This window comes from Bufo bufo, chromosome 3, assembly GCF_905171765.1.
Source record: "Bufo bufo chromosome 3, aBufBuf1.1, whole genome shotgun sequence".
Lineage (NCBI taxonomy): Eukaryota > Metazoa > Chordata > Amphibia > Anura > Bufonidae > Bufo > Bufo bufo.
In genome coordinates, this window is record NC_053391.1 from 226,340,190 (window position 1) to 226,364,771 (window position 24,582).

General features: G+C 44.3%; 1 protein-coding gene across 7 annotated transcripts in view; it reads left to right on the top strand.

Annotated features, from left to right (window-relative positions):
* TRAF3IP3 (TRAF3 interacting protein 3) overlaps positions 1-24,582 on the top strand; it is a 74,722-nt gene that overhangs the window by 46,662 nt on the left and 3,478 nt on the right. For all 7 annotated transcript variants that reach the window (XM_040424015.1, XM_040424014.1, XM_040424020.1 and 4 more), the window contains 6 exons: positions 1,846-1,917; positions 6,635-6,775; positions 9,020-9,157; positions 12,857-13,001; positions 15,471-15,533; positions 17,922-18,064. In XM_040424015.1, coding sequence (XP_040279949.1) covers positions 1,846-1,917; positions 6,635-6,775; positions 9,020-9,157; positions 12,857-13,001; positions 15,471-15,533; positions 17,922-18,064 — 702 coding nt within the window. The remainder of the gene's footprint in view (positions 1-1,845; positions 1,918-6,634; positions 6,776-9,019; positions 9,158-12,856; positions 13,002-15,470; positions 15,534-17,921; positions 18,065-24,582) is intronic.

Below are 24,582 nucleotides of genomic sequence, written 5' to 3' on the forward strand. Positions count from 1 at the left end.
TAGGAATCACTGCAATGAGTATGGGCCGATGGATAGTACCCTAAATTGCTGCCAGACACCTTTGACAGCTGCTTATTCTTGAGAACAAAAGCATCAGGCATGTTGAAATCCAACATCCCAGAGCCCTTTTCTCCTGATATCTGCCATTGTGGAAGAGTCAGAAGGCTCCCATACACATTAGATGGCTGATATTAATCTAATATCAATAACCAGCCTAAGAGCTGAGAGCAAGTATAATGCAATTCAGACATAAGATATGTACTGTATCTCTTTAAAGAAACATTTTCAGGATCTTTTAGCATCAGTCTTGTGCTCTGATCAGACCTCGGTTTTACACAACTTTTTACTAGAAATCTTAGGCTACTTTCACACTAGCATTTTTACTGGATCCGTCAGGGCTCAGCAAAAACGCTTCCGTTACTGATAATACAATCATCTGAGTCCGTTATGAACGCATCCGGTTGTATTATCTTTAACATTGCCAAGACGGATTCATCATGAACTCCATTAAAATCCGTCTTCTATTGTGTCAGATAGTGTCAGAGTTAAACAGGTCCGTCCCCATTGACTTGCATTGGGGGTCATGACGGATCTATTTTGCTCCGCATCCCATGACGGAAAGAAAACCACAGAATGCTGCGGTTTGCTCTCCGTTATGAGAATGCAACCAAATGGAACGGAATGCATTTTGGAGCATTCCGTTCTGTTCAGTTACGTTTTGTCCCCATTGACAATGAATGGGGACAAAATGGAAGCGTTTTTTTTCCAGTATTGAGAACCTATGAAAGAAGTATCCAAGCAGTCAGACTGCTGACAGGGCAGCACTTTTATTCACTCCCTTTGCAGAGCAGGGGGAGGGGAAAGGCAGTCTTTGTTAACACCCACACATATTCATGAGGAAAACCTCAGAGATTGTTGTTACACCCCCCCACAGCTCTGCAACTGCATGTCAACAAAGGGCCAGAACAGATCTAGGTACATGAGTAAATATAATTTGCCTAAAACTTGCTTAGATTATATATATATATTACTGACCATCAGATTTACAGTTCTTTTTTTGTTTTTTTACATAACTCGGACAACCCCTTTAAATTTTCAAGATGGGTTATCTGATTATGCCTCAGTGACCCGTGTATACTGGAGCTGGTCCTATATATAGTACTATTACACAAAGATGGAAGATATGCCCATTGGTCATTATGCAGACTCAAATCGATGTCAGTGTCTTTATCTGTTATGTTTCAAGTTTATTCTTCACTTTCACAAGGAAGAATTCTCAGTATAATTGACTTTTTACAGTTTGGTCAGAGGTCAAAAATGATTTATAGAATTAAACTCCATCTTGAACAACTTTCTGCCTCCTCTCTTATATTGGCCCACACACTGTGTTTGAAAGAAGACCCAGAGAAATGTATGCTATGTTAAGTATCTCTTTCCATACGGTTTTATGGACCGCTATAACATGAAGGCGGAATAAATGTGTCTAGAAATAGGATCTGAAAGTTTTCGTCGTAATAAATAGAAGAAAAACGAGTAATCTTGTGATGGATCTGTTTGCTGGGGAGAATATGACATTCTAACAGTGGTGGTTGTTCAGCGTTTCCTCTGTGATGGGTTTCTAAGGCCCACGACAGGAAGGAGGTAGGAACTGTTGACAGGAAGCATGGCTGAAGAAACTAGATGAGCTGAAGCTAGGTAAGCGGGTGCAGCTCAAATGTTTTCATGTATCATTGTCACTGCCCATTTATTCCATACACATGGTTATATTTCCTGACAATATTGCACATGCCTGAGTGCCTTTTATTAACACCTGTATTAATAGTCTTGTGTATGCATGTCTTACAGACCCAGCTTAATGAAGACCATTTAAAGTGCAAAGTGGCAAATCTTGAAAACCAGCTCTTCTTCTACACTCAGGTACATTTAGATAGGAGTATTTGATTTATTACCGTATTTTTCGCCCTATAAGATGCACCGGCCCATAAGACGCACCTAGGTTTTTGAGGAGGAAAATAAGAAAAAAAATATTTTTAACCAAAAGGTGTGCTTTTGGTGGGTTTGAACTAATGGCGGTCTGTGCATGACACTATTATGGGGGATCTGTGGATGATGCACTGTTATGGGGTGGGGGATTTGTGGATGGCACTGTTATGTGGGGGAGCTGTGGATGGCATTATGATGGTGGGGGGGATCTGTGAATGGCATTATGATGGTGGGGGGAATCTGTGGATGGCACTGTTATGGGGTAGTGGATCTGTGCATGACACTGCTATATGTGTCATCCACAGATCCCCCCATAACAGTCCCATCCACAGATCCCTCCATCATAATGCCATCCACAGAACACCCCCCCCCCCCCATCATTATCCCATCCCCAGATCCCTAAGGAGGGGCTGTAGTAGGCGGGGAGAGCGGCGGGAGCGGCGGGGCCGAGCAGGCACTGTACTCTGGCCCCGCCACTCAGTATGTACTGTATTATACGTAGTGTTAATCATCATATCTAAACTGAATAATGATGCGCTCCCCATGTGTACCGTACTTACCGGTACACATGTCACGCTCCTGTAGTAAGCACTAGCAGCTAGCAGGCAGGCCGGGCTGCCGTAACTCATTGAGGTCACGTGCCTGCTCCGCCTGCTTCATTCATAAAGTAGGTGGAGCAGGCACGTGACCTCAGTGAGTTACGGCCGCCTGCAGCCCGGTCTGCCTGCTAGTGCTTACTACAGGAGCGTGACATGTGTACCGGTAAGTACGGTACACATGGGGAGCAGGGGGAGAGCATCATTATTCAGTTTAGATCTGATGATTAACACTACATATAATACAGTACATACTGAGCTGCGGGGCCAGAGTACAGTGCCTGCACGGCCCCGCCGCTCTCCCCGCCTACTACAGACCCTCCTCACTAATACATCGCAGTCTGGGATGCTGCAACATCGCAGACTGCAATATAAACTGCCAGAATTCGTCCCATAAGACGCAGGGGCACTTTCACCCCGCTTTTGGGGGGGGGGGGGAGTGCATCTTATGGGGCGAAAAATACGGTATTCTCTTAGGATGACTGCACACGTGGCAGATTTAGTTGAAGAAATTTCTGAAAATCAGTTCCATTCATCTGTCTGGGGTTGTTTTATGGCAAGCACATTCATTTCTTGAAGTCCCATTCAGATGAATGGAACCAATTTTTTTAGTTGCAGAAATTACTGCAAAAAATTTATTGCACGTGAAGGCCCCCCTTACACTTTTTCCATGTTTTCAAATTACTTTTCTATACATCTATTTCCTGTGTACATAAATTACGAATATATGTCTGAACATCACTGCAGGCTCAACACCTGATCAGACCCAAGGGTACAGCCACACAACCAGGCTTCCTGATGCAGTTTTTGAAGCCAAAACCAGGAGTGAAATCAAGAAAGAGAAGTCGTATCTGTCCTATACTTTCTCCCCTTTTATGATCCACTCTTGATTCTGGCTTCCAAAACTGCATCAGGAAACGGTTTTGCCCCTTTCTCACTCTTTGCATTGCAAAGGGTAAAATCTTATTAAAAGACTGCACAAACAATGCGGGCGGATTTGAAAATCAGCACAGTGGGTCAATTGCTGCCTGGAAAGTATACGCAAAGTGTACATGAGATTTGTGAAATCTCATCCACTTTGCTAGTACTTTATTATGCTGTGTTTTTTTTTTCTGCACGAAAATCCGTGTGGGAAAACCATGTGTAATCTGCAACATGTGTAGGTATTCATAAGTAGACCCAAGCTTTAATATGAAGACTCCAGTTGAAATCATTCTAATCACCCCAAGTGGGCACCTCAGGGGAACTCTTCAAGACGAAGCGGGGAGATCCACAAAATATCCACCACATTGTCTAAGCTTCTCTTGTCTGTGCCCAATGTGATTTTATGTGTTTATAAACTAACGCTCTATTCAACAGTGATAGATGAGTGCCACGTAGTTCTTTTTTATGGAAGAAGTTTATTGTGTAACTGTATGGTTGTGGATAGCAGAGGATTTCAAGCTCTGTATCAGAAAAACTGTGAATCCTGAGAAGAGGGGGGATTTTGCTGTCGGCATTGCAGGCACCAATACGCTTGGACACCACCTTTTATAAATTCTTTGCCCGTACACCCCGTAACCTAGCCCAAATTCTTCTATTTCCCCCAAGCAACCTTTAACTGGAATATTAGAAGAGAATAAAACAGCCTCTCTCCGCCATGTTCGTTGTAAGGCTTTGTTAACGCAGCAAAAAAGTTGTGTATTCCACCGTGTAAAATGGGCGCATATTTTTATACCGCTGTTTTAAAAATGGCTTGTGAGGTGGCATGTCACTAATTACAGTATTTTTCTCTGCATTACCTAATGAATTTGGTAAGAAAGAGGTAAAATACATTGATTTGGCATTGTTTAAGCTGCCAAAAATGTTTTTTCAGAACTTTTTTTCTCTGTGGACATAGCAGAAAAATCACTGCCTGCAGCTAGCATCGCTGGTAACCAAATGTCCTAGGATTCCTTTTCCAGACCTAACATAATGAATTGTGGTCAGATCACCTCTAGCCCACTGAACAAAGAGGAGAAGGTATACTGTATGCCAGGCAATAGCCTTACAGCATCTACAGGAGGCCACCTGGAGGAGATTCAGTGAGCACAGCAAGGTACACAAGGCAGTTGTCAATCAGTGCATTCCTAGCTTGTTGCTATACAACAGACCAGGCACATTCTGCCTGATTGTCAGGCAGCCAGGGAGACAGACGCAGTCTCACTGGAAGCATGTCACCAAGCGAAGACGTGTGTCTCTCATTCTCCCGGGTGGTCTCCGGCCCTCCGGCGGGACATCTCTCACCCATCGCTGGCCACGAGGGGTGGGGTTTCGCCCCCGGAGGGCGGAGCTAGTAAATATTTTCGCTTTACGCACGTGTCACTCTGAGATCCACTCCGGATCTTGGTACTGCTGGGAGACGGGACGCTTTCATTCCCAGCGCTTACTTAGGGTTTTTTGCCCAACTGTGGCCGGTGTGCCCAGCCGGCCTGCTATTTGACACCTGGGAAGAGCTCTGCCAAAGTCCCCCTTCCTGCTGGAGGCGGGTGAAGAGTACCCCGGCCCTGAAGGGTGTCCAGAGTGTGACGGCTTGTGCAAAGTGTGTCTGGTACGCCGCGCTTGCTGGCCATCAGTTTGGCTTTATTGTTTAATTAGCATTACACTGATGAATCATTCAGTTCACAGAAATTGCATTGTAATGGAAACTGTGACGAACATGCAAGATGTAATCTGGCAAGTCAGACTGTGGTGATAGCTGCGTGTGAACAGGAGTCTTTGTGAGTCATCACCATAGGAAGGACCGCTGCCTAATGTCAGACTGCAGGCAATCTCCCTATCTTATCACTTTAAGGGTATTACGGCCACATGGTAAGGTTTTGTGATGGAGTTTTTGAAGCCAAAATAAGGAATGGATCATAAAAGGAGAGAAAGTATAAGGTGTCCTCTTTTTTTTATTCACTCCTGGTTTTGGTTTCCAAAACTGCATGCAGAGGATACTATCCTGACTTAGGCCTCTGACTCGGCTAAGTCATTACTCTCTGTTCTGCACTAATGAGGGGCAATCACCATGAAACAGCTGTCTGCAGATGAGGGGCTGACTTAAAGGCTATGTACACCTTTGTTATGTAATAATTTTTTCAGTTGGTCTTTACTAAAAATATGGAGTCCTTTTTTCTGTACATAGCTTAGATGCTCTAGTAGCAGCCAGTGGATTTTCTCTCTTTTCCGTCAGTTGAGGAGCTGACAGGCTCCTTATCTCTGCTCTCTGACATTATAAACACTCATTATAGATCAGTTTTTATATTACTGATAAGAATGTGGATTAAATAAGTGTTTATGACTTCTTAGTAGTTTAGAGATAAGGTTTATTAGATGACCAGCAGAAAGTACCAGTCACGTAGTTAGAAAAACAGTTAACCCTTTGTGACAGAACGACTCAATATTTTAATAAAAAGACCAATTGAAAATATGATTTTTAGCCAAAAATTAGTAAAATGCAATCATAAACAAAAATGGTCTCCAAAGGTGTACATAGCCTTTAATTATTATCCAAGTGATGTCTCAAGACCTGCTTAAAAGGTTGAACATTGACTTATAGGATAGCTACCTTACATCTTGTAGAATTAGAGCTTGCTAAGAGCTAATTTGCAGACCCTCTTCCAAAAACTGCATGGAGAAAGCTGACCCTGGGGCCGTATCCTTAAAATGTCTGATCTTCCCAGAATCATAATGTGTAAACCCAGTCTTACATTTTGTGTTATACAGCCTTTTTAAGCTCATTCAGAAATACACTGTGATTCTGCAACAAGCTTCTAAGTTTTCATTGACACATGCAAGGGAGATTGCATTGGTGGGGCCTTGGGCTAAGATACCCCATGGTAGCTCTCAAGCTCCTCACCTTTGAGATGAACTCCATCTGTCTTCCATTCAAATCAGACAGAAATGTACTGTCTGCATGAAATGTGAGGCATGCAAAGGTACAGTAGACGTGCTCATGCACCGTTTTGGAAGCCCTATTAATAATAGGACCATGTGCATGACGTTGTTATATGTAATATGAAGATAAAATTCCTAATTTACATCTCCTTTGATAGAGTTTTCCAAAGACAAATGTGAAAAAGCTTCTCTTGGAGATGGAAGATCACAAGATGAAATATGAGGAGAAAGCCAAAGAATCACTTCAGAAGTTATCAGAGGAGAAAATAGCCACACAAAGACAACTCCAGAATGTGGAGGTTTGTACTGAAATAAAACCATGTTTTCACACGTACAGATCTGTGTGCATACTGTATATATATTTTTTTCTGCCAAAAAGGAGATTGAACATGTCAGGGCAATGCAAGAAGTGGGAAAGGCTTCTTACTACTACATGATAAGATCTGTTACATGGCTGTATGAAGCATATATTGTACAGGCTATAAAATACTGTTGGCAATGGACTGTTTAGTTTTAAAGAGGACCTTTCATGGGTCCAAACATTATAAACTAAGTATCAGGATACGTAGGGGATGGTGCAGGGATCTAACTGCACTTACTATTTTTTCTGGGCGCCGCTCCGTTCGCCCTCTGTGGCCCCCGTTGTATTCTCCCGCCTGGTATGCTAATTTTAGCATCGGAACAATGAGGAGGAGACTGAGTCTTTCTCCGTGAGCGTCTCCTTCTCCATGGCTGTAGCGCTGTCCTATCGCAGCAGAGAGCGTCACAGCCTGGGAGAAAAAAAAACTCACCTTCTCCCAGGCTGTGACGCTCTGCGCTGCGATTGGACAGCGCTACAGCCAGGGAGAAGGAGATGCCCACGGAGAAAGACTCCTCCTCATTGTTCTGATGGCTAAAATTTGCAAACCAGGTGGGAGAATACAACGGGGGCCACAGCGGGCAAACGGAGCGGCGCTCAGAAAAAATAGTAAGTGCAGTTAGATCCCTGCACTATCCCCTACGTATCCTGATACTTAGTTGATAATGTTTGGACCCATGAAAGGTCCTCTTTAGGTCTTTTCTGTTTTCAGCTCATTTTGACTTTGTATTGCCCCTCTACCACCATGTTAGGCTAAAGATGCAGAATGGTCTTATTAAGTGGATTGTTTGTTAGAGTGCTGCCATACAGCGTAGTTGTGATGCAGTTGAAAACTGTGTGCTCTTGACTGCAATCAGTAACTATATCAACAAACAGGCATTCACACGTCATTTTCAGAATAATAATAGTCTATGGGTGTATTTACACATCCGTTTTTTTTTTAACAGACCATGAATACCGGCTGTCAGAAACAGGACATGTGTTTTGTCTGTTTTCATGGCCCGCCAGCACCCATACAATTCTAAGGTGCCGTCTTTAATGCCCGTTTTTCAGAAAGGCATCTGTGAAAAATGCCCATGAAATATAGACTTTTTCCCTGTTTTTCAAAGGCCATTTTTTCATCACTGTCATGTCAGTATAGCTTTACAGAATTTGTACAATTTAGCAGCCTAATTAAAGCGGTATTCCAGTTGTGAGAACTTCCCACAGGATAGGGGATAACTTTTAGATCCGTGGGGGTCCCCCACTGATCACGAGAATGGGGACCTTGTACCACTTAGGGCACCTCAAAATGAATGGAGCTGCAGTTTGAATATGGGCAATGCCATTGCTGCCACTTCATTCATCTTTAGGGGAGTTCTCGGTGGGGGTCCCAGTTTTAGGACCCTCTCAGATCTAATAGTTGTCCGCTATCCTGTGGATAGGGGAAAAGTTCTCACAACTGGAATACCCCTTTAAACACTGGTGTTCTGCATACCAGAAATTACCTGTTATATCAATTGTAACTGGCTAAATTCTGCAGTGTAACTGCATGACAACTGCGCCGTGTGCCAGCACCCTTAGGGCTCATGCACGCGAACGTATTTTCTTTGTCCGTGTCCGTTCGGTTAGTTTTGTGGACCGTATGCGGAACCATTCATTTCAGTGGGTCCGCCACAAAAAAACAGAAGTCACTCCGTATGCATTCCGTTTCCACAAAAAAATAAAACACGTCCTATTATTGTCTGCATAACAGACAAGGAATAGGACTGTTCTATTAGGGACTAGCTGTTGCATTCTGCAAAGTATGGAATGCACATGGACATCATCCGTATTTTTTGCGGATACGTGTTTTGTGGACCGCAAAATACATACGGTTGTGTGCATTGGCCCTTATTGGAAAAGCTAATTGTCTTACAACAAATTTCTTTGCTTGCAGCTGTGGTGTTACTCACATGCTTCCACAGACAATCACATTTCTTTATGAAGTTGTACTTAATTTTTATTTTTTTTGTAATGTCCAAGAAGCTACGCTGCCACATAACTGATTGCCTGAAAAAGTTATTACTTTGACTATGGGCCAAAGCGATTATGTTGGATATGAGCACCAATTTGTGTATATGATTCTGTAATCCACCCCATCACAAACCAAAAGTTACCATGCCACCGTAACCTGATAGTATTTGTGATGCATCCCAAATTGCAGATGTCATTATCAATGTCTTCAGAGGAATGTGTGTTGTGGAAAGAAGAATACGAAAAACTGAAAGCAGACTGGATTGAACTGAGCAATAAGCATTGTGAGCTAAAGAATGAGATGAACATCCTTCATAGCAAACTGCAGGTACTTGAGAGTTACCCAAGGGTTTGGGCTCACAAAACCTACAGTACAACTACCATATTGTTCTACCATAAACTAATATTATATGCTTATATACTTATTACTAGGGTATGGCCACAAGGTCAGTTTTGGAAGCCAGAATCAGGATACAATTCAAAAAAGAGGAGAAGTCGTATCTGTCCTTTATACTTTATCTTCTTTTATGATCCACTCCTGATTTTAGCTTCCTAAATTGCATCAGGAAACCTGACCGTGTGGCCGTACCCTTACTGGTTTATTGCCTCTAGATTATTTTCTATATACATTTCTCTAGCAGGTAATGAGGCACATATACACAGGAGAAGTACATATGTTGCATGTTGGTTAGTTGCGCTGCAATTATTTCAGGTTAATAAATGACCCCCTGCATCCTTAAATATCCCTTTAGTTAAAATAAATAAATCATATTAACTGGAGAGCGAACAGAACACTTACATGATGACCTCCTTTTCATCTTTTCAGTTGCAGATCTGTTGATTCTCTGGCTCCTCTTCTGCCATTCAAGATGGCTAACCGCTTCTCATACTGTGGATTTGGTAGCCCAAGACACTTCCTGCTGCACTTGCATTGGCCAGCCCTGGTCACGTGAACAGTTCTGGCCAATCCAAGAGCAATTCTGGACCAAATAATCTGGTAAGTGGTGCGACCATCTTGGATGGCAGGAGAGGAACCCGAGAATTAGCGGATCTGCAGCTAAAAAGATGAAAAGGTCACCATATAAATGTTCTGTTCGTTCACCAGTTAATTTGATTCTTCTTTTCTTGGACCGGGGGTCGTTTTGAAGGTTTAAAGTGCAGTTAAAGTGGTAGTCTTGGAATTTATTATTGTATCCACAAGATATCAATTTATGAGCGGTCGGAGTTCAAGTCCCAGCGACCCTGCCAATCTGTTGTTTGAAGAGGCTACAGCCATGGGATAAGCACTGAGGCTTCTTAATACTATGCCAAGCACAGCACTGAACATTGTATGGCTTAGTCCTATTCACTTGCCCAAGCAGCCTCTTCCTTGGCCTCTGATATAATGTCCATTGGTCACTTGGCCTTTGTGCAGTTCAATTTAAAGGAGCATTCCAGTTTAGCAATTTTCAGCAATTTTGTAATGTCCAAGAAGCTACGCTGCCACATAACTGATTGCCTGAAAAAGTTATTACTTTGACTATGGGCCAAAGCGATTATGTTGGCTATGAGCACCAATTTGTGTATATGATGCTGTAATCCACCCCATCACAAACCAAAAGTTTGTCACAGTTTAGCAATTTTCAGTAAAACAACACGTTATCACTTACCAATAGTGACCGTTTACCTGTAATGCTGAGTTTTTCTACTCTCCATCGTGGTCACATGATATTTTTCACTGTGTTGGTCCCCTGTCTCATTGATATCACATCTACATCTGAGGCATGGCAAGGCTTGTAAGGCTCTGCCCTGTAGACACAACGTATCTCAGCTTGTCACAGTGGAGTGATCCAGCCAATAGACGATCGTAAGGCACATAACCACAACCCGATGCAGGATACAACAAAGTTTATTACGAGACAACGAGTTTCGGCGTCTTGCCGACCCCTTTATCAAGTCTGGGTCACCTCAGTTTAAGTGCAGCTGGGTGTATACTGCCTGGTTCCTTCTAAAAATGGTGCATGTCGGTGCCTTGTTTCAATTGTAGATAGAGTTTGTGTACCTTTCCTGCCTGCGCGTCCCTTCCACATGTGCCACGTGCATGACTGTAGCGAGAACGCTCCAACAAACTGGTACACAAACTCTATCTACAATTGAAACAAGGCACCTGCACGCGCCATTTTTAGAAGGAACCAGGCAGTATACACCCTGCTGCACTTAAACTGAGGTGACACAGACTTGATAAAGGGGTCGTCGACACCCCGAAACGCATTGTCTCGTAATAAACTTTGTTGTATCCTGCATCGGGTTGTGGTTATGCGCCTTACGATCGATCGTCTATTGGCTGGATCACTCCACCGTGACAAGCTGAGATACATTTTCCAATATTTACCCGAGTGGCGACCTGGCCTTCACCCCAAAGGTTTCCTGACGCATCTGGCAGCACCAACCTGTTACCTACAAATCTCACAGCCTACCTTCAATACAGTTGCACCTGATTTCGGTGCAACCAAAAACAGGTGAGTTTATTATAGCCACCCGTTTTTGAAGGAATCTTGACCTATTTACCATATGAGCGCCTCTCTCACCCTGTGGCCGTAACTTTACTGTAGACACAACGTCATCAGTGACCTTGCCCAGGAGATGTGATGTCAGCAATGATGCTGTGTATTAGGGAACAGTTTTCCCAGCAGAGCTTCAGGCAGGCTTGGATCTGTGATGTTCGAGCTGGGAGGGGAAGAGGCAAAAACCTGATGCTACATACACTCCCCATGCAGGGATGTTAACACAGGGCACAGATCGCAGTTACACTGGAGGAGTCAAAACGTCAGAACTTCATCATCTGACTTATATGATGCAGTAAGGTTGAATGCTAGTTCTGTTCTAACATTGATGACATTTCCCATAAAAGTCTTTTAAGCACAATCTTTCACAAAGCTAAAGACAGGCATCCGGTAGCTTAGGTCTGGGATGTTCTTTGGGGTCTTCACACTGGAGGGTCTCTGTAGCTGTCTCTGCATGGAACATGGAACAAGTTGATCTCTGACAAATGTCTTCACTAGAGGAAGGCCTCTTTCACACTTGCGTTGTCCGGATCCGTCGTGTACTCCATTTTCCGGAGGTGCCCGCCGGATCCGTAACACAGCAAGTGAACTGAAAGCATTTGAAGACGGAACCGTCTTCAAAATGCGTTCAGTGTTACTATGGCACCCAGGACGCTATTAAAGTCCTGGTAGCCATAGTAGTAGTGGGAAGCGGGGCAGCAGTATACTTACCGTCCGTGCGGCTCCCGGGGCGCTCCAGAATGACGTCAGGGCGCCCCATGCGCATGGATGACGTGATCCATGCGCGTGGGGCGCCCTGATGTCACTCTGAAGCGCCCCGGGAGCCGCACGGACGGTAAGTATACTGCTCCCCACTACAGACAGTAACCATTCAGAAAAAGCTAAACGTCGGATCTGGTAATGCGCCGAAACGACGTTTAGCTTAATGGGCATTAATTCCGGATCCGGCCCTGCGGCAAGTGTTCAGGATTTTTGACCGAAACAAAAAGCGCAGCATTCTGCGGTATTTTCTCCGGCCAAAAAACTTTCCGTTCCGGAACTGAAGACATCCTGATGCATCCTGAACGGATTTCTCTCTATTCAGAATGCATGAGGATTCTTCCGGCATAGAGCCCCGACGACGGAACTCTATGCTGGAACAGAACAACGCAAGTGTGAAAGAGCCCTAATACAGTAGTAGTTTTGCAGGGTTAAAACCTCCCAAACTACATTTTTTTGTAATGACAGAGTGGCTTTTTTGTTACTTGGGGAATAAAAGATATCAGTGATCACATTGTTCTTGCTCCACGTCAGTTTTGCAGGATCAACTAAAGCAGCTCTTCCTTGCAAGAATGCTGCAAAGTAATAGCTCCCATTGGAAAACGCATGGACTCTAAAGACATTTGTCAGACAGTATAACCTAATCCAAAGACACTCCACTTGCACATTTTATTTGCGTGTCTTTTTGCCCAATGTTCTTGTATTGATTTCTCCTTTGCTTTTAGTGGGTGGGATCTCAGGAGTCACAATGTCAACAGCTTTACAGTCGGATTCAACAGCTACAGAAAGAGCAGATTGAGTTGCAAGCCTTGAATGAGCACCTTCAGGAAGACAATGACCTGCAGAAGGAGCAGCTGAGCTCTCTACAAGGTTTATTTCATTTATTTCTATTCAAGTGTCAACTTGTCATGATGAAAATGCAATGCAATCTGCAGGTGGCATGTTATAGAGCAGATTGATATATAGCTTTATGGGGAAAGATTCAGTATAACCTGCATTTCATTGATATAAAGGATAAGGCCTCATGCACACGACAGTTGTTTTTCTCGACCTACTTTCCGTTTTTTTGCGGATAGGATGGGGACCCATTCATTTCAATGGGTCAGCAAAAAAATGCTGATAGTTCATCCGTTTGTGTTCCGCGTCCGTTGTCCGTGTTTCCCTTCAGCAAAAAAAATAGTGCATGTCCTACTTTTTTCACATTTGCGGACAAGGATAGGCATTTATTACAAGGGATCTGTGGGAAAAAACGGATCCTCCAAAAAAAAACGGATGCCGCATCCGTTTTTTTTTTGGTGGACACACAATTTGCGGACGCAAAAAACCACTGTCGTGTGCATGAGGCCTATGGCGTATGTATCAAACAAGATGAGACATTTGATAAATGTGGCATAAAGTACTCCAACGCAGACTCAAGCAAAACGGACTTCAAATACTCCCCTTATGATAAATTCCCCCAATAGTTCTCTTTTTTTGGGGAGATTTCGCATGAAGGTCATAATGTCTGTATATAAAGCAAATAAAACAGAGTAAAATACCTGCTGTTTTCAGTTTTGTTGTGCAGAAGACAGCATTATGTCAGTATAAGGCCTCATGCACACGACCGTTTTTCGGGTCCTCATCCGAGCCGCAGTTTTTGCGGCTCGGGTGCGGACCCATTCACTTCAATGGGGCCGCAAAAGATGCGGACAGCACTCCGTGTGCTGTCCACATCCGTTGCTCCGTTCCGAGGCCCCGCAAAAAAAAAAATAGCATGTCCTATTCTTGTCCGTTTTGCGGACAAGAATAGGCATTTCTACAATGGGCCGCCCGTTCCGTTCTGCAAATTGCGTAAGGTACACGGGCGGCTTCTGTTTTTTGCGGACCGCAAAAAATGCCACGGTCGTGTTCATGTAGCCTAAGGCCTCCTGCACACTACCGTTTTTTTCCCGTTTACTGCCCGTTTTTTGCGTTACGTGTGTGGTCCGTATACGGAGCCATTCATTTCAATGGTTCCGCCAAAAAAAACGGAATGTATTCCGTATGCATTCCGTTTCCGTATTTCTGTTTTTCGTGTTCCGTTGAAAGATAGAACATGTCCTATTATAACCCGCAAATCACGTTCCGTGGCTCCATTCAAGTCAATAGGTCCGCAAAAAGAAACGGAACACATACGGAAATGCATCCGTATGTCTTCCGTATCTGTTCCGTTTTTGCGGAACCATCTATTGAAAATTTTATGCCCAGCCCAATTTTTTCTATGTATCTACTGTATACTGTATATGCCATACGGAAAAACGGAACAAAGGATCCGTGAAAAACGGACCGCAAAACACTGAAAAAGCCATACGGTCCTGTGCAGGAGGCCTAATTCAGTAGATTCCAGGACTCTCGGGGCCATACAGCATTGTAAATCATTGTAACGCTGTGAAATCATGTCAGAGGAGCGTAGGTCTGAACGGGACCTCACACTGACACATTCTGTGAACTCGCTTGTGTGTGTCTGTCCCAGTGGTGACCCTGTAGTAGCTGCCAGTAGTAGCTGCGTCTACTGCATTGGCAATAGTGACTTGAGAAATGCTTTCCAAAAAACCTGTTGCGTGTTTGAAGGGAACCTGTCACCTGAAAAACGCATATTAAACCGACCACAGTACCTTACAGTATCCCCCAGTGTGTTGCTAATCATATTTTTCTTTGCTCTTTGCGTTTCTTCATACTTGTTAAAAACGTTGTTTTAATGTCGGTTGGCGCTGTCTCTGAGTCAGGCTTGAAGTCAAGGGGGCAGCGGCCTCGTTGCTTCAAGTAAAGCTAAGCCCGCCCCTTACCCCTCCTCTACAATTAGATGGACATGCTGCCGTGAAGCCGGGATCACGCTCTTCTAGCGCATGCGCGGTACGCTGCCTGTTACAGCGTGACGGCCGGGCGCGCGCGCAATCAAACTGTCCGGAGCATCCGCAGTCAGCAAAATGTAGGCGGGTGAGTGAGGATCGTGCTGTAACAGGCAGCGTACCGTGCATGCGCTAGAAGAGCGCGATCACGGCAGCTTGTCCATCTAATTGTAGAGAGGAGGGGTAAGGGTGCGGGCTTAGCTTTACTTGAAGCAAGGAGGCCACTGCCCCCTTGACTTCAAGCCTGACTCGGAGACGGCGCCAACCGACATTAAAACAACGTTTTTAACAAGTATGAAGAAACGCAAAGAGCAAAGAAAAATATGATTAGCAACACACTGGGGGATACTGTAAGGTACTGTGGTCGGTTTAATATGCGTTTTTCAGGTGACAGGTTCCCTTTAAATAAGATGCTTGTTTATTGTAATTATTTTGCAAATGAATGATCAGAATTTTTTTACTTTTTTTTCAGTTAGACTGAGGAATTCGGAGGAGCAGAAACTTGAGATGCACAAACAAATTAAGGGTTTACAACGTAAGTTGCCCTAAAGTTTGATAAAGTAGAAAACAACACTTATGGTCTACTGATTCAGACAGGTCCAGGAACATATCTGTGCGCACTTTTTGCAAATGTTTTTGACGTATGCACATTGCGCAAAGTATATGCACCATTTTTAAACACTGCATTACAACATTTCCTACCTGTGAAACTTAAAGGGGTTGTCTCATAATGTAAATGTATCTTCTGTCCACAGATTTGTGTGAAGATATCTTGCAAGGTAGACAAATACTGGTTAAAGGGAACCTGTCAGAACTTTTTGCCCCCCAACTGCTACCAGTGCTTGACTGTTCCAATCTTTTAGTTTTCTAGAAGCCTCAATTTTGATAAAAATGAAGTTTAGTGCCTGCTTACACTATATACAAATTAACTGTTTACAGCAAAGAGATGGAGACACTAAGTAGATTAGTCAAGCTGCCCATGCCCTAGCGCCCCATACAAGAAACATCACTAGAAGACTGGCCATAATTCTGTGCGTGCAACTTCCAGAAATGTACAGTGATGCGGGATGTACTAGTCTCTGCTCTAGAACATGCACAGTCAGGTAGAGTGTGCTCCGGAAGCAGATCACAACTGTGAACGCACAGGATTTCAGGCCATCATTGTGATGTTTCCTTTTCTCATGGATATCAATCACACAACAATGGGTGGGACATCTTAAATTGTGTCAGGAGTTTCCCCACCTCTTTGAAAGGTAATTTGCATTTGGAATGAGCATTAAACAGTTTTTTGGTGGCATTTTGGAGAGCAAAAAGCTTCTGGAGAGCAAAAAAGTCAAACGGTATTACATTTTCACTTTACCTTGAGACCTTTCAGAACTGCATACCATTGTGTAGAATTCAGGTATTCATGGCAATAGTAGTGACTTTTTTAGGCATGTTATCTTCCTGCATGCTTCTAGAGGGTGAGGCGCAGTGTATTTGCTTTAGTAGAGGCAGCAAAATTATAAAACATTTCACTTTCCACACTTAAGGTCCCTTTACACGGGCCAATTTTGTAGGCAACTGTCGAGAAGGAAGTGTCCCAGTAAGTGCCTGCTTATCGGTGCTGGATTTCCATACAGCGATCTCCTACCGAGTATGGGGATGAGTGATCGCTAATGCTATGGCCTGTCCTCATACAGAACCATTGTTTGCCGGCAGCAGAGCATGTTTACACAGCTCGATCTGTTGCCAGAAAACAATGATTTAGATGGCAGCACAAACGATTCAATTACTCAAGGAACGAGCGTTTCACTTGTTCATCGGGTAATCGGCGGCACCTTTGCATCGTCAGATAATCGCTAACAAGAGTTCCTATGAACGCTTGTTAGCGATTATCTGGAGGATTCTCGGCCTGCGTAAAGGACTCTTAAAAAAGAAACCAGAGAATGAGTACCCATTCCCTATATATTAGTACTGCAGACAGTTACAACCACTATTACCTCATGTACCTCACACAATAGCCATAATATATAACTGAGCACATATATCTGTACACACTGCATCTATTATACAGTATAATAGATGCAGTGGACTCAGGTATGTATTATACCCAGCAGTATACTGCTATATGAGGTACAAGGAACAATAGATGCAGTATGTTAAGATATATAGTATACACAGCAGTGAACTGACATGTGAGGTACGAAGTATAATAGATGCAGTGTGTACAGGTATACGGTATATACAGCGGTGTACTGATATGTGAGGTACGAGCTGTAATTTATACCTCATAGCTCACATATCAGTACAGTGCTCTATATACAGGCTAGGAAAGCGTAGAGGGAGGGGCTATGAATGGGGCATGGGAGCCCAATTTAGATTCTTGCTATGGGGCCCAGTGATTTCTTTGTATGCCCCTGAAGAGGTGTATACATGTTTTGTGATACATCTATCTCAATAGTTTTGTTGGATGGAGGAACCCTTAAAGGGCATCTTCATCAGATCTGTTCCTTTGAAAGTGTCTGACCTGTTGCATGTGCGTTTGGCAGCTGAAGGCATCTGTGTTGGTCCCAGGTTCATATGTGCCTGTTTGTATTTGATCACTGGGCTATTGCTGATGTGAGTACAATGCAATAGACTCACAATTAGATAGACTATATCATAAATTACTATAATACTGTCAGTTCGGCTCAGTGGAGCCACTAGATGCGGCCGACACACAGACTGTGTTTTCTGGGATGAACCTGATTAAGGTTTCACTAGAACAGGGATCAGCAACCTTTGCACTTCAGCTTCTGTAAAACTACAACTCCCAGCATGCATACTCGGATTTTCTTATAGAAGTCAAAAGAGAATTCTGTGAGTTGTAGTTTCATGGTGGAGGTTGCTGATCCCTTCTAAGTACCAGAAATTGATGTAAACGGCTTCTTTCCTTTACCAGTTGACCTTGTAACGCTGGAGCACAAAAACGTGTCAGACATTAAAAGAGACACGACAACATTACAACTGAGTGAGTCACCAGAAGAACTGAAAAATGACCAACTCCAGGCTGTGATGGAAAAACTAGCGTCACAGGAGAAAGAGGTAAAACTTTTACAAGAGAACACAAATCCTTTTACAGCATCTCTGACACTTCAGTCTTGCCTGGGCCATCTTCTAATAAATGAAATCTGCATTAGGATCCTTATACACATGAATGTTTTTGGCCTTTTTTTTACCACAAAAAAAACCGAAATTAGTCTTACCGGTAATTCCGTTTCCTTGAATCCACCATGACGGCCACAATGAGAGATGACCCTTGACCTATGTAGATTTAAACTCTCTCTGTGTGTTCCTACACACAGAGAGAGTTTAAATCTACCCCCCACCCGTCAGTGTTTAACAAATTACCAAGGTAGGTGAACTGTAATAGGAGTTCTTAGGATATTTCTTCATACCCCAGTTCCCTATATAAATACACACACAACTATATATATATATATATATATATATATATATATACACACTGCTCAAAAAAATAAAGGGAACACTTAAACAACACAATGTAACTCCAAGTCAATCACACTTCTGTGAAATCAAACTGTCCACTTAGGAAGCAACACTGAGTGACAATCAATTTCACATGCTGTTGTGCAAATGGGATAGACAACAGGTGGAAATTATAGGCAATTAGCAAGACACCCGCAATAAAGGAGTGGTTCTGCAGGTGGTGACCTGACCACTTCTCAGTTCATATGCTTCCTGGCTGATGTTTTGGTCACTTTTGAATGCTGGCGGTGCTTTCACTCTAGTGGTAGCATGAGACGGAGTCTACAACCCACACAAGTGGCTCAGGTAGTGCAGCTTATCCAGGATGGCACATCAATGCGAGCTGTGGCAAGAAGGTTTGCTGTGTCTGTCAGCGTAGTGTCCAGAGCATGGAGGCGCTACCAGGAGACAGGCCAGTACATCAGGAGACGTGGAGGAGGCCGTAGGAGGGCAACAACCCGGCAGCAGGACCGCTACCTCCGCCTTTGTGTAAGGAGGAACAGGAGCACTGCCAGAGCCCTGCAAAATGACCTTCAGCAGGCCACAAATGTGCATGTGTCTGCTCAAACGGTCAGAAACAGACTCCATGAGGGTGATATGAGGGCCTGACGTCCACAGGTGGGGGTTGTGCTTACAGCCCAACACCGTGCAGGACGTTTGGCATTTGCCAGAGAACACCAAGATTGTCAAATTTGCCACTGGCGCCCTGTGCTCTTCACAGATGAAAGCAGGTTCACACTGAGCACATGTGACAGACGTGACAGAGTCTGGAGACGCCGTGGAGAACGTTCTGCTGCCTGCAACATCCTCCAGCATGACCGGTTTGGCATTGGGTCAGTAATGGTGTGGGGTGGCATTTCTTTGGAGGGCCGCACAGCCCTCCATGTGCTCGCCAGAGGTAGCCTGACTGCCATTAGGTACCGAGATGAGATCCTCAGACCCCTTGTGAGACCATATGCTGGTGCGGTTGGCCCTGGGTTCCTCCTAATGCAAGACAATGCTAGACCTCATCTAGCTGGAGTGTGTCAGCAGTTCCTGCAAGACGAAGGCATTGATGCTATGGACTGGCCCGCCCGTTCCCTAGACCTGAATCCAATTGAGCACATCTGGGACATCATGTCTCGCTCTATCCACCAACGTCACGTTGCACCACAGACTGTCCAGGAGTTGGCAGATGCTTTAGTCCAGGTCTGGGAGGAGATCCCTCAGGAGACCGTCTGCCACCTCATCAGGAGCATGTACAGGCGTTGTAGGGAGGTCATACAGGCACGTGGAGGCCACACACACTACTGAGCCTCATTTTGACTTGTTTTAAGGACATTACATCAAAGTTGGATCAGCCTGTAGTGTGTTTTTCTACTTTAATTTTGAGTGTGACTCCAAATCCAGACCTCCATGGGTTAAAAAATTTGATTTCCATTTTTTTATTTTTGTGTGATTTTGTTGTCAGCACATTCAACTATGTAAAGAACAAAGTATTTCAGAAGAATATTTAATTAATTCAGATCTAGGATGTGTTATTTTTGTGTTCCCTTTATTTTTTTGAGCAGTGTATATATTGTAGGGACTTGCTCTGGTAGGCAGGGTAAGCGGACGCAGTACAGAGGCAAGAACACGGTAGTAAAGCAAAAGTTCAGTGTTTATTCACACAAAAAGCAATAAAGCAAAAACAACACTGTGCAGAGTCCTGGTGTTAATTCACACCACATAAAGTCCACAGCACAAACGTGTCATCTGGCGGACTGTTTTGTCCATGGCAATCCACAGCCGTCCACAGCAGGCTTTAGGGCGCCTGATTTTCAGCGTGCAGCTCTCAAGCACGCTACCAACTGGTTGGAACCCAAGACCACAGTGCTTCACAGCTCCATTATAAAAATGCAGGGTAATCCACACCCAGCTGTGACTGCTGGCTGGGTTTTTATTCCCAGCCCAAAACCTGGCCTGGAACGTGGGGAACAGCCACCCACCCTGCTCTTTGGCTGCTCCCAATAAGAACCGGCCCGGATCGGCTTTACAGCCACACTAAGTAAAAACACTGTGTCAGCCAGCCTAGCTGCTGCTGACACACTAAACTACCGGTTCCTATCTCACCTAGGCCAGGAACCTCGGTGACACATACCTTCTTTTTGTCTAGAGTTGATTATCTCCCATTCCATTCTTTTAGAATCCAGGTCTGTGTCACTTTTGTGTGAGCATGACTCCAGGGAACTGAGATCAAACAGGAAGTTAGATTTCCTAATAGAATCATAGCCTCCCTGATGGAACATCTGTGAGCCTTTTGAAAGTGCGATATCTTCTCTTGGAGGGCTTCTGCTTTGTCCTGGGGTAGATATGTCCTCTGAGATCTGTAATCTAACTCTACGCCTAGGAATCTTATCCTTGTAGATGGAGTTAGAGTAGATTTCTTTAGCTTTACAATCCATCCTATATCTGAAAGAGTGTCTAAAACCTTTTGGGTGGTCCACAAACTTTCCTCTTCTGATCTGCCAACTATTAAGAAGTCGTCTAGATAGGGGATAATGATGATTCCTTCTTTGCATAAGGATGCAACCATCTCTACTACTAACTTTGTGAATATTATTGGTGCTGATGAGATACCCATTGTGGATTTTACAGCTTTTAATAGATCTTCCATGCCCTCAGAAGAGAAAAAATATTTTTTATCGTTTTCTCTGATCTCTCCCTCTGAGAGGAGATCCTCCTCTAAAACTTGTCTAGAAGAAGTGGAGCCCTCCTCGATGTCCTCTTGGTCAGAGGAGGATTGAACAGAAAGCCTTGGCCTTTTAGCCAGAGGATTAGGAGTGCTGGGAGTAGACATAGAGGCTAAGGAAGATTTAATTTCTTCATGAATTAAAGACTTCATCTCAGAAAAAACATCTGAAATTATATTTGATTGTTCCTCTTTCAGAATTTCGGACATGCAGGATCTGTATAATTTTTTTCTTATAGTTTTCAGGTAGTCTTTTTGAACAGGCATTGCACTTTAGAGGCTTTACTTTTGATTTAGAGTTTCTTGTGCCCTGAAGACAAAAAGGGACAACCAAATATCAGCCAGTTTCCCATAAATCATATATATACACTGCTCAAAAAAATAAAGGGAACACAAAAATAACACATCCTAGATCTGAGTTAATTAAATATTCTTCTGAAATACTTTGTTCTTTACATAGTTGAATGTGCTGACAACAAAATCACACCAAAAAAAAAAAATGGAAAAACACACTACAGGCTGATCCAACTTTGATGTAATGTCCTTAAAACAAGTCAAGGCTCAGTAGTGTGTGTGGCCTCCACGTGCCTGTATGACCTCCCTACAACGCCTGTGCATGCTCCTGATGAGGTGGCGGACGGTCTCCTGAGGGATCTCCTCCCAGACCTGGACTAAAGCATCTGCCAACTCCTAGACAGTCTGTGGTGCAACGTCAACGTTGGATAGAGCGAGACATGATATCCCAGATGTGCTCAATTGGATTCAGGTCTGGGGAAAGGGCGGGCCAGTCCATAGCATCAATGCCTTCGTCTTGCAGGAACTGCTGACACACTCCAGCCACATGAGGTCTAGCATTGTCTTGCATTAGGAGGAACCCAGGGCCAACCGCACCAGCATATGGTCTCACAAGGGGTCTGAGGATCTCATCTCGGTACCTAATGGCAGTCAGGCTACCTCTGGCGAGCACATGGAGGGCTGTGCGGCCCTCCAAAGAAATGCCACCCCACACCATTACTGACCCAATGCCAAACCGGTCATGCTGGAGGATGTTGCAGGCAGCAGAACGTTCTCCACTGCGTCTCCAGACTCTGTCACATCTGTCACATGTGCTCAGTGTGAACCTGCTTTCATCTGTGAAGAGCACAGGGCGCCAGTGGCAAATTTGCCAATCTTGGTGTTCTCTGGCAAATGCCAAACGTCCTGCACGGTGTTGGGCTGTAAGCACAACCCCCACCTGTGGACGTCGGGCCCTCATATCACCCTCATGGAGTCTGTGTCTGACCGTTTGAGCAGACACATGCACATTTGTGGCCTGCTGAAGGTCATTTTGCAGGGCTCTGGCAGTGCTCCTGTTCCTCCTTACACAAAGGCGGAGGTAGCGGTCCTGCTGCCGGGTTGTTGCCCTCCTACACGTCTCCTGATGTACTGGCCTGTCTCCTGGTAGCGCCTCCATGCTCTGGACACTACGCTGACAGACACAGCAAACCTTCTTGCCACAGCTCGCATTGATGTGCCATCCTGGATAAGCTGCACTACCTGAGCCACTTGTGTGGGTTGTAGACTCCGTCTCATGCTACCACTAGAGTGAAAGCACCGCCAGCATTCAAAAGTGACCAAAACATCAGCCAGGAAGCATAGGAACTGAGAAGTGGTCTGTGGTCACCACCTGCAGAACCACTCCTTTATTGGGGGTGTCTTGCTAATTGCCTATAATTTCCACCTGTTGTCTATTCCATTTGCACAACAGCATGTGAAATTGATTGTCACTCAGTGTTGCTTCCTAAGTGGACAGTTTGATTTCACAGAAGTGTGATTGACTTGGAGTTACATTGTGTTGTTTAAGTGTTCCCTTTATTTTTTTGAGCAGTGTATATATATAAATACATCCACCCCCATAGGGGACTCACGGTCCTGGCGGTAGCAGAGGGATCAGGGCCCTCCAGTCGGGGAGTAGGTGCTTCCAATACAGACATCATGGCAGAGATTCTGTATGAGCGCCCTGTTTTTTTAAATCTCCCAGCATCTTACGCCATCTAGCAGCGCCCCTGGGATAGAGAAGCTCAATGCGCCGCATGATCCTTGCTGAGCGCGTCATGCGCCGCATGGTCCCCGAATAACCAAGCGCTCCATGCGCCGCAACAACCCCCCAGCCGGGTTCATAGAATACGTAAGACGCCAAACATCGCGTGAGCGTCACGTTCCGACACCCTGCTGCGACTGTTTCCAGCAGAGGAAAGAAGCCCGCCATAAGGGAAGGACCACTGGACGATGGTCCTTGTTGCTCCCACTCTCCATCTAGCCCATGCCGCGGGAGGACAGCGGGAGATACCCGTAACTTTCTTATTCTTTACCTCCCCTCAGGGAGGACTTTCTCCATGTGTTAACCCCCATAGGGGCAGGAAAACAGAGGGGTGGGGGTAGATTTAAATGCTCTTTGTGTGTTCCTGTGCCTACAGAGGTCAAGGGTCATCTCTCATTGTGGCCGTCATGGTGGATGAAATGGAAACACCAGATAAAGCATTTGGCATTGGCCAACTGCACCTTTTGCCACACTATTAGTGGGTTTTTTGGGTGTTTTTGCAAACAGTATTGGCCCACTAGCATTTTTTTTTCCATAGCTTTTTCTACTATAGAAGGTGATGTGAAAACGCCTCAAAAAAACCCTACAGCATCCTGTTTTTGAAAAAGAGGCAGAAATACAAAAACACCACCAGTAAAAAAAACGTTTGTGTATCCTGCATTTCATATTTTCTATAGACCTTCAGCTAACTTCTAGAGCTGGTGTTTTTACTGCATAAACCACCACTAAAAACACAAAAGTGCAATAAAACACCAAAAACCAATGTGTGAAAGCAACCTCAAAGAGGTGAACTAAAAACGTTCAGGTAATCAAAATTGCTTCATTCACACTGAAGTCATGGCTTAAAAGGGTATTCCCATCTCAGACAATGGGGGCATATTGCTAGGATATGCCCCCATTGTCTGATAGATGCGGGTCCCAGAGGTATCCATCTCCTAAACTGAGCCTATTTTCACCGGCCCCATAGAAATTAACGGAGGGCGGCCGCACATGTGTGGTGCTCCCTCCTTCACTTTGCCGGCTCAGTTTACGAGACCTGCACATATCAGCAATCGGGGCATATCCTAGCATTGTCTGAGATGGGAAAACCCCTTTAAGTTTTTACTGGATCAGTAACGATACTTCAGTATTTTTGTCAGTGTTCCCCAGCGTTAACTTATAATGAGTCCATGCTACGATATTCTGACTGACATAAGTGTGAACAGAGGCTTAGGCCTCGTTGACATCACAGTTTAGTTTTCCGTTCTTCTGATCCGTCAGAACAGAAGAAAAATAAACAAAAAA